Source organism: Lathyrus oleraceus, chromosome 3 (assembly GCF_024323335.1).
Source record: "Lathyrus oleraceus cultivar Zhongwan6 chromosome 3, CAAS_Psat_ZW6_1.0, whole genome shotgun sequence".
Taxonomy (NCBI): domain Eukaryota; kingdom Viridiplantae; phylum Streptophyta; class Magnoliopsida; order Fabales; family Fabaceae; genus Lathyrus; species Lathyrus oleraceus.
This window is the reverse complement of record NC_066581.1, coordinates 225,063,450-225,074,474: the sequence shown is the minus strand read 5'-3', so window position 1 is coordinate 225,074,474 and position 11,025 is coordinate 225,063,450. Positions and strand designations below refer to the sequence as shown.

The 11,025-nt window shown below is 36.0% G+C and overlaps 1 protein-coding gene across 1 annotated transcript; it reads right to left on the bottom strand.

The window, feature by feature from the left end:
- Positions 1–7,716: 7,716 nt before the first annotated feature.
- LOC127126443 (F-box protein At2g26850) lies at positions 7,717–10,113 on the bottom strand. The gene is made up of 5 exons (XM_051055372.1): positions 9,156–10,113; positions 8,976–9,055; positions 8,497–8,669; positions 8,128–8,202; positions 7,717–8,030 (listed from the first exon to the last, which is right to left on the bottom strand). Exons 1-5 carry the CDS (start codon positions 9,804–9,806, stop codon positions 7,843–7,845), a joined length of 1,167 nt encoding a protein of 388 aa, XP_050911329.1. The 5' UTR covers positions 9,807–10,113; the 3' UTR covers positions 7,717–7,842.
- Between the last annotated feature and the right edge of the window lie 912 nt (positions 10,114–11,025).

Sequence of the window (11,025 nt, the reverse complement as noted above, 5' to 3'; positions counted from 1 at the left end):
CCGAGGGCGAGGGAGTGGTTGTTTATGCATGAGGCATGACAATGAGACACTCCTAGCAGCTTCTAGGGGAAAACCGAATTCACATCGGAATGAGAGGGATCCTAAGACTATGCAGGTATGGGACTGCATGGTTGAATGAAGGCTTATAAGGATTAATTGGTACTACCTATACCAACAAGATGCATCTTCTTTTCGGTAGCCTGACCAATAAGAACTCCATAGTTAAGCGTGCTTGACTTGGAGTAGTATTGGGATGGGTGACCTTCTGGGAAGTTTCCCGGGAAGCATGTGAGTGAGGATAAAACATGCTGAAAAGACCCGTGTTGGTTTGTGGGGTCAGTCGGTAATCCTGAAAGCAGTTTGGGCTGTTACAAATGGTATCAGAGCCAAACCTCTCCCAGTACGATGTGGTTCGGGGACGAACCAAGCGGAAGTTGGTGGGCATGTAACACCCGAGGTCGGAGAGGCCGAAGAGTGGTTACATGTGACACCCGAGGGCGAGGGAGTGGTTGTTTATGCATGAGGCATGACAATGAGACACTCCTAGCAGCTTCTAGGGGAAAACCGAATTCACATCGGAATGAGAGGGATCCTAAGACTATGCAGGTATGGGACTGCATGGTTGAATGAAGGCTTATAAGGATTAATTGGTACTACCTATACCAACAAGATGCATCTTCTTTTCGGTAGCCTGACCAATAAGAACTCCATAGTTAAGCGTGCTTGACTTGGAGTAGTATTGGGATGGGTGACCTTCTGGGAAGTTTCCCGGGAAGCATGTGAGTGAGGATAAAACATGCTGAAAAGACCCGTGTTGGTTTGTGGGGTCAGTCGGTAATCCTGAAAGCAGTTTGGGCTGTTACAGTCAATCTGGCCACTTCCTCTTTCAGCTCACGGTTCTCTTGTTCTAGGTGATCCATCAGTCTCGAAATGTTGGCTCTAGTGTAGTACCGATGAGTCAGCTTGTGGATAAATAAATGAAGGACGCAGAGTTAGACCACAGGGCAAGGGACCGGAAACAAAACCTGCTTATGCATATGATGCATGCAATGTTTGTGCATATGATTTGTTTTGTATTTCAAAGGAACTTTAGAGTTTTATTTGCAAATTCTGGAAATATTAAGCATTTTATCACATATGGAAATATCTCATCAAATAATATCAGGGAAAAGAAGTGCAACATCGTCAATCATATACAAGAGAAAAGGAAAATAATCGTCTTATGGATCCCTAGAAACAATCATCTAAAGCTCGGGACACAGGAAGATAAGATGCGCGAAGTCTCTTCACCTCCCTCTCATAGGCTGCCTCCATATCGGCCTTCTCTTTGGAGAGTCGATCATACCTCCTCTTCCAGAACTTAGAAGACTGAGGAAGTAGAGAAGTCCATACATCATCAGGGTCATCAATAACCCGGTGCTCAAGAAACTCAATCAATGCATCCTTCTCCTTAATCTGCTGAAGCAACTCTTCACGTTCACGGATCCAGGCACGTGAACGGTCTTCGTCTCTCAACTCCTCTACTCCTTGATTAGGGAGGGTTGAAGGCCCAGCCATAATCATAGGTGTAGGTCTCGGATACTCGTAAGGCATGAGATACTCAGACGCCCTCTTCCTAACCCAAACAGTGTAAGGCTCCAAAGCGATGCAATTCTTAGGACCCAACTCTTTCCTTCCTTTCCTATGAATCTTGCGCCAAGCGCGGACCATCCTAGCTTTCAAGCCTTGGGGATCTTTACCATCCTGAAACAACACACCCTATAACATAATGTTATTGGGTTTATCCTTTAAGGGGAACCCAAGCTACCGACGTGCCAAAACAGGATTGTAGTTAATCCCACCACATGTACCAAGAAGAGGTACATTGGAGAATTCGCCACAAGAGTCAATAATCCGCACACCATCATACACATGGTTATACCAAGAGATATCATCATTAGTGAGAGACATAAGTCTCGTGGACCACCGTAGACATTCCTTGTTCTCCTTGAAAGCGACCGTCTGAGGTAAGTGAGAAATAAACCACTTATACAACAGAGGCAAACAACACACAATGGCGCCACCACCCTTTGCATTCCTCATATGCAAAGAGAAGTAGGTATCACCCAACAGAGTCGGAACGAGATTAAGAGTAGAGAAAATCCTAATAGCGTTCACATCCACAAACTTGTCGATGTTGGGGAATAACACTAGTCCATAGATGAGAAGTACAAATATGGCCTCAAAGGCGTCCTCACTCATGGCCTTCCCATACCTAGTAGCTTGAGCAATGAGGAACTCAGAAGGGAGACCTTGAATTCCCCCTTTGGTAGTCATATGAGCACCAACCATAGATTCATCTATGTGTAACATGTCAGCTATCTCTTGAGAAGTAGGAATACTCTCCAAGCCACTGAACGACAACTGGTCTAGAATAGGTATACCCACAAGGTAAGCATACTCCTCAAGTGTAGGCAAAAGCTGAAAATCCGGAAACGTGAAGCAACGGTACAAAGGATCGTAAAACTGCGCCAATACACTCATCAATCCTTCATCCACCTGAGTAGTCAGAAGAGGAAGAAGCTTCCCAAAACGAGCTTTGAAACCCAAAGGATCTAATACATAGGATGTTAGATTCCTTAACTCTTTTAAATCTGGTTGCCTGAAGCTGTACTTCTTTGTATTCCTTCTTTGTCTTTCCATGTATGAAAATTTTGCAAATAAACCCCTTAAGTTCCTTGAAAATTTTCTTATTTATTGATGATATGGATGCAAATGGGTGCATGAATGCATGAATGCAACAATCACACTCAAGGATCAAGCAAAGCACACCAAACAAAGGTCATGGGATGGATCATGTTATCCTTAATATCAATCATCCATTTTGGTGGATTATGGTTTACACCTTATCAACACCCAAGTTCCATTGATATTAAGGATTCATGAACGGATCAACCATGAATCAAGGGTTTGTTGCAAGTCACGAGCATGGAGTTTAGGTTAAGAACCACCCAAAGGGAGTGTACTAAGGTTTAAACCTGCCAAACATGTTCTACAAAAGGTTCCCATAGTCATCATCCCATCTTTTGGATATTATCGAAGAAACGACTACTCGTATTCCAAAAATATTCTCAAGAGAGACTCTTATGAGTGTAGTATCGCGTAACAATCGTATCAAATCTTACACTTGAACAATTTTCGCACTACATCCTACGAATAGGCCAAGATGGGTTTGGTAAACTAAGGTCCTTGGCTTCTAAGGTCTATATTGGAAAGAGTAATGTCTAACCACAACTTACTTGTGTGACACTATTGATCCCAACATGACCTCCACCAAGTGAATGGACTTGCAAGTCAACTTGCTAAGGAATAACTCCACACAAGTCGACAAGACTACGCCATTCTCCTATCCTAAGTGCACTCGAGTCCGGGTATAAAACTCATGTCACAAAAATCACCAAGCATACAAGGAATTAATATTCAAGCAATTCAATCATTACATACAATACAGTAATCCCAAATTGCACAAAAATATGTCACAAAACAAAAAAATATACAATACAATACAACAAATATGAAAAGTAGGCAAAACCCACTAGGATAGATTCCCCAGCAGAGTCGCCACTTTTCTGTAGCGGGGTATTCGTTACCATTAGAGATATTGACTAAATCCAAGGTAAATCATACAAGTCGAGTTGCCACCTCACTTCTATTTATCCAAAGGAATGGTTAGAAAGCGAACAAAAACCTAAAAGTTTTATCGAATCAAAAACTAGTAAAAATGTCAGAGATCTGGGTAAGGGGGTTGGTTATGCAATGAGAAGGTATTAGGCACCCAAAGCATCCTAGGTACTCCTAGGGAGCCATTTTCACATTTGTTGCAAAGGTTGTTGTTTTTTTTTTTGAAAAATTATTTGTGCAAACATGATTGAAGGGATGAGAAAAGCGTGTATGTTTATCTAATGTACTACTTACTAAAAGAAGGGTCAAAAGAAAATGACTCGCATGGATGTCGCATCCACTGCATACGTATCTCATCTGAATCTGAGAATCAGAGTCTTTGTAGCTCGGCTACCTAGGGGTTAAAGAGGAGTGTGCTCGCTAAGACATCGCGTCTTATGCCTACGTATCTCATCTGGGATGAAAATCAGAGCAAAACGTAGTTCCACCACCTATGGGGTAAGGGTTGTGTTTTGGGGTGAACGACGTTACTACGCAATCTACCGGATGCTCGACCTTTGGAGACTTACTCGCCGGTAGTAGAAGGAGATAACGTGTTCTTAGGAGAAAAAAATCAATGAGTTTGGGGTGTTTAGGGATGCTCATGCAAAAAGGCAGTCCTAGATGAAGGAACCGCACTACCTTAAATGACATGCCACGAGAGGCTATACGAAACCTAAGAAAAGTGGTAAAATGCGGGAAAAATAAAGTAACACGCGGATAAAGATCCGAAGCAACAAGAATTAAGAAATAAGAAACCCAGAGATCTCTCAAGCTAGCACCATAAAAGAAAGTGAGTCAGTACAGGTAATCGGAATGAACCTCCAGGTGGTATCCCACAAATAAAGTGGAACACCAGGCAAGCCATCTCTGCAAGAGTCATATGAGCCCTCACAAAACAAAACTCAACAAACAGGTTAGAGAAACAAGATAGGGTAATCAAGAGTTGCCCCCAAATCAAAATGTAACCACATGAATCATGCCATTAAAATTCACAAAAAGCTCACAAAAAGCAACCAAGGGTAGGAGGCCTAAACCTCTTGTCAAACACATGCATCAAAAGGGTATCAAATTCACCCATAATACCTCATACATTCAGAGCATTCAAATTAAAAGCATAAAGTAATGGGAATAAGGCAAACCTGACTGGAGAGATCGAATGAAATTGAATTGCCCGGTTGGGTTTGCAAAGCACTCTTAGGGTTTATATGAGAGGGAATTGGTTCTTTGCTGATGAGTTCCCTTCAGTCTCTGGAGGTTGCTCTGAACTCTGTTAGCTCTTCTCTCACTATCTTTTTCCCTGCCAGGGTAATAGGAATAGAATCCTTTTTGTTTCACTGAAACTCTGAATTTATAACGGGATTTTTATGGACCTGTGGGCTCAAATGAGAGAGGCCCAAGTCCAAAAATTTTCTGTTATATTTTATTTATTTATTTATTTATTTTTTTGTTTTTTTTTCATTTTTTTTAAACACGTGGGCTTCGCCTAGCGAGCATGACAGTTCAAGAAATTCCTCTGAGCGTAGGTGATTCTGGTGGCTTTTCTTGAGACCCGCTAGGCGACCCATTCTGCTCGCCTAGCGAGCATGACAGCTCATGAACAAACTTTTGCTCCTTCAAGATTAACGTTTTGACTGACGAATATACCCCATTTGAACTTGTTGGAAGTATCTCAAGCCATTCCCTTGTGTTGACTGATCATCTAAATAGAACCCACAAAGTGTCTTGGATGATACTCAAGCTTCAAACAAAAGATGTTAGTGACACATTTTTGTGCTTTTGGTTAGTAAACAAAAGTAAGAGAAACAATGATGTATAATTCAAGCATGCTTGGTGATCTCAAACCAATCACAAGGAGTCCCACCCAAAGGCAAAGGGAACCAAGATGCTAAAGATCCTTGAGGCAATGCAAATGCAATGTTATGATGCCATGAGGGATCTTACGGTCAAAATTGGGGTCTTACAGATAACAACCATTGTGTTTTATAACTGGATCTTTATCTGACATAGTGAAGTGTTTGATACACAATCAATACCAGAAGCAGAGCTCTTATGCCAATTGAAAGTGACGAGAAACACAAGAAATAGGGGTTTGAATTGGGTTTCTAAAAATGAACTATTTTGCTATCCAACACAACAAGCAGAAAACAAAGAACAAAAATAATGAAACAATTATTTTTATCCTGGTTCGCTATTAACTAAGTTACGTCTAGTCCACCCGCTAAGGTGATTTCTCCTTATCAACAAGGACTTTATCCATTATAACCAAACTTGATTACAACACAAAGATCAACTTTCAATGTCTTCTTAAGTATGCTGACTAAACCCTAGTCACTCACGAAAAATACAATCAAACATATTGAGATACAAAATGTGTTTACAAAATAGTTCTAAGAAATCAAAATACACAAATGAATAACAAGTTTATCACACAAAATATATTCTATGAAGAGTACAAAAGTTCTAGTGTGTGTTCTCTTTTCCCTCAAATATTTCACAAAGTGCACTGTTCACGTATATGATAATCTCTTAGAATGTGTAACACTTTTTCATTCTTTCAAGTCTTCTTTATATATGCACTGAAAAGATCTGTTGGAGGGTAGAGTTGGAATGCCAAAATGTAGTTGTATCCTTGCATAATAACTTGTGAAAATGGGAGACAAAATGGTTCAATAGTACAATCCTAGCCCACAAAATTAGTGTAGCGTAAGGAATATTAGATCTTGTACTGTGCACTATTTTTCTCACGTAAAACCTTTTGATCTTATCTTCAATACTCAGAGACTTCTAATAGTTAGGTGGTGCAGCATGCATAAGAGAAGAGTAAGAATCTGGTTGAGAGAATCTTTAGAAACTTGGTCTTCAGAGTCTTGATCCAGTTCATCAGAACCTGGTCTTTAGAGTCTGGTGACAGAGTTCAGAGTTGTTGAGAGCACAAGGCTTCAGAGCTTATCAGTGTCAGAAGCATTAGAGTAGCAAATCTTTGGATAAGCATATGTCAGACGCGTTGGTGCAGAATCCAGAGCTTGATAATCTTGTAAATCACGTATCTCAGAGTCAGATTACACTAGGTTCAGAATCTGATGACATCACATGTCATTCATTCAGAGTCAAAACTTGTATCTAGTATCTGTACACTAAACAAATTGATTAGGGTATAAAATTGTTCTCTAAGAGTCTATGAATTGTTATCATCAAAACATAAGGTTATATGTTGAACCAAATCTTGTTCTTACCGCTATTACAAAATTTTATATCATAATTTATAGAAACTTTGACACAAAATATCTCAAACTATGTCTCACTTGATATGTCAATTTGTGGAGAGTAAACTATTTTACTTCCAACAAATGAACTCCACATATCAATCTATAATTTGAGTTATATCCTATTGAATTCTTAGTTGATAGATTTGATTGACTCAACTTTTGTTAACATTTGGATTATTCATTAACGACATATATTTCGAGCACCACTTGAATTAAAAAATAAAATAAATAAAAATAAAGTAAAGGATACTAAGCAACTTGGAAAAAAAATAATATTTGTGTATATTATAAGTAGAGAGAAAATCGACATTGTTATATTTTGTGTGTGTGAACATGTAATCTATATTTTAGATAGACTTTTGAATGGAAAATGAAATTCCCTGAATAATGAAGATTTTTTTCATGAGTTATAGACAATTATAAATTAACTCTCATATTGAACCTCCGATGGTTGGTGTATTGGTGAATGCTTGAGATTTGAGAATATAGTTTCTCTCAAAGTTTCATGTTCGAATCTCACTAAATGCTATCAATATTTGTGTTAGACCAATTTATTAAATGAGCCCCCATTAATAGGTCATAAGTCTCTTTGGACCAGTCGATCTCAAGGATGGATTCCAATTTCTTTTTTAAAAACTCCCTCTAAATACTTTGAACCACCTTTGTGAAACTTTTTGTTCAAGTTCCTCTCTTGTTGGTTAAAATGTGATGACATCTTTATAAACACAATAGTGAACTCAAGGGCCAATTTCCAGTCCCAAACCATTTTCCCTCACCATTTACCATTCTTTGAGAAAAAACCAATCCTTCACATTCACATTTTAGGAATTTGGATTAGTAGAATTACAAAGTTCTAAAGCTATTACTAATCATGCTATTCCACATTTTTTGTTGGCCAAAGTTTCTTCCACTTTGTAATTTCCTCCTTGCTATGTAACTTTCTGATTCCTCCATAAAAACCTTCAATCTCATTTCCTTCTTCTCTATGATTCTTTCTGTTTATCATTGTTTGTCTCCATCTTGAACTAGTTGCATACTGTCTGAACTCCAAAATCACTGTATCTGTTAATTAACACTCTTAATTTAGTGCTACAAAGATACAATAAAGTGAAAAATCAAAAGCACAAGAATTAAAATGTGTGCTAGTGGATATTCTTACCTTTATTGTCACATTGACAATGGTTTCTTTGTCCTTGACATGTTTCCAAATGACCAATCACACTATACCACCAACCTACAACAATACATTTAAAAAAAAAATTACTGCATGATGATGATAATCAAACATAACTCATGCAAAATAAGTGCTTATGTTATAAGTACTTAATTAAACTGTTTATTCAAATAATGACTTAGTTCGAATCCAACTTTGTGCATGTAGCAGTGTTAAATTCTTTGAAGGATAGTTTCACCGTCTACTATAGTCCTCCCCGATTCGAATAATTAGTCTCTGCAGTTGCCGCAGAGTATACCCGATTTCTACCATAAAGAATGACTTAGTTGAAAAAATGAGAAGGATGAGACATACCATAAGGAAACTCCTTGTTTCTTCTCCATTGGATTTCAACATGATCACCAGGTCTTAAATCATCTAAGCAATCAGAGATATGAAGAACATGTGAACAAGAGTCAATAGGTGGCACTCTTAGCCTCTCCCATTTTATGTTTTCTTCAATTGTCCATCTACCATGAGGTGAATACCTTTAACAAAAAAAACATGAATTTCATCTCAAGAATTTATCAACCTTAAGAAAATTGTGAAAAATAAGAGATCCTATAAAAGGTTAAAGATCTCAAAATTTTATTATAACCAATATTTTAAGAACCGAACTTAGCCACCAAGTTCAACAGGTTGAACCAGAAATCGTCAATTCATTGGTTGGTTTGATTCCGTTTATACAGTAGTCTAGTTGAACTATAATTAAACCGATTCTTATTTTTCGTATTTCTCAAAACTTTTGCACCTAAACTCAACTAACAATTGAATGAGTCAACTTTTTCACATACCTTGCTTGAAAAGTATTAGTTCTAGAGTCATAGCAAAGTTGAGCATCATAGCATGACATCATAAACCCAGCATGACCATTCTGAAAAAAGTAATTAAAGTGTCAAACAATTACACAACAAAATCTTATAAATCAGAATCACTAGTAAAAAAAAATGTATCTTCATGCAACCAATTATTACCTCACGGTTATAAACTTGAGCAGGGAACCAAAAATTTCCATTCTCAAGAGAAAGATAAAGAGAAGCAATAGAATCATCAAGCTTTAACTTCATATCTTTTTCTGCTTTTGATTTAATCCAAAAGAATGGAAGAAAATCATGAAGTATTTTTTTCTGATTCTTGCATTGATTTGAACTCTTAACGTTTCTTGAAGCTACAAAACATTTCCATTCTCTATAAGCAGCATCACCAAACACTTTACCCCATTTCATCTTCATATGCTTCTCCCATAAATAATCACTTCTACAACTTTTTCTAAGAGATTTACACACTTTTGCCATATTGCATAGTTCATTTGGTGAAAGCTTTTCAAGGATGCAATCTAATGGCAAATCATGCAAATCCAAGAGAGAAACTTTCCTTTGATCCTCTTCAAATTTAGATAGTACTAAACTCTTGTTTGGTGATTGAATGAAAAGAGAAAATTGAAAAAAACTAAAAGCTAGAAAACTAGTCCTTGTCTTGATCCTAGAAGCTAGAAAACTAAAAAGCTTTCCACAAAACAAATTTGAAGCAAGTTTTGTCGCATTTGATGAAAGTGGTTTATAATTTGTAAAGGACTTTGAAAGGATCATAACAAAGGAGACAAAAGATATAAGAAAGTAAAGCATTTTGGTTGATTGGTTTGAAGAAAAGAAGGAAAATATGTAGACTAAGAAATGGTTCTTTTAGAGGAAAACAAGATCCACCAATGGAAGATGAGAGTAGTGGTTTGGCTAAAGCAATGGTTTTTGTGTTTGAGAAAGACTTTGTAAACTACACAACCGACAAATTTTGTTTATATTGAAAATGAAACAAACATCATTAAAGGATGATCCTTAAATATGTTTTTAAGGATCCACACATAGTGTTTTTTTTCAACAAAACAACTAAGAGAAGAAGGTAGATTTTATGTGGTTGATAATATTGAGGAGGGAGGAGGATACAAAGTAGTACTATATATTTGGTTAGATTATTATAGTGATTATGACATTTAATAGTGACGTACATGGTGGATACAATTTAAAACAAACTAGATTGAAACCGCGGTAGTAAATTTAGTTTTTATTTTGTATATAGTTAATTTTAATTTTTAACTTTTTTTTACAAATATATTAAATAAATTTATATTTTAATTTTATTAATATATATTAAACATAAATACAAATATATATATATATTTTATTTGAAAAAAAATGTATACTTATAAATTGACAGTGACATGCAGAATTTAATTTTCCAAATTTAGGTTACTCTAAAAGATATCATTAATAGTTTATTTATTTGTTTTTAAAAATTATTGATTTTATAAATATTAACTACTTATTTATATTAATGAATATGAGATTAACAATTTCTGTTCATTTAACTCAATCAATATGTATTCTACAACACTCATCCTCTTAATTTGTTTAATTTTTATTTTGATTCTCATATTTTTTTATACTTGTTTATGTTTAAAATATGTACTTTTGAGTCGTTAGAAATAATATGTATTTATTTTTAACGATTTAAAATTATAAATTAGTGAAAATAAATATTTTAATTGAACAAATTTATATTATTTTAGAGACATTAACTTAAAAGATATATTAAAATTTATTTTCTTTCATTTACATAATTAAAAAATTATTGCAAGGCGAATATAAATAATATTCTATAAGATTTGTGAAAATATTAGATCAAAGTTAGTAATTAGTTATTAGGTTGATATATTTTTGTTTTTGTTAAAATTTGAACACATGACCTCCATAGAAAATAAATATGTGTTTTGCTTTTTGAAAAGTGAAAATGAGTTTTGAAAGGTGTTAGATAGGAATATGAATAATGTGACACAAATGAAATTGAAGT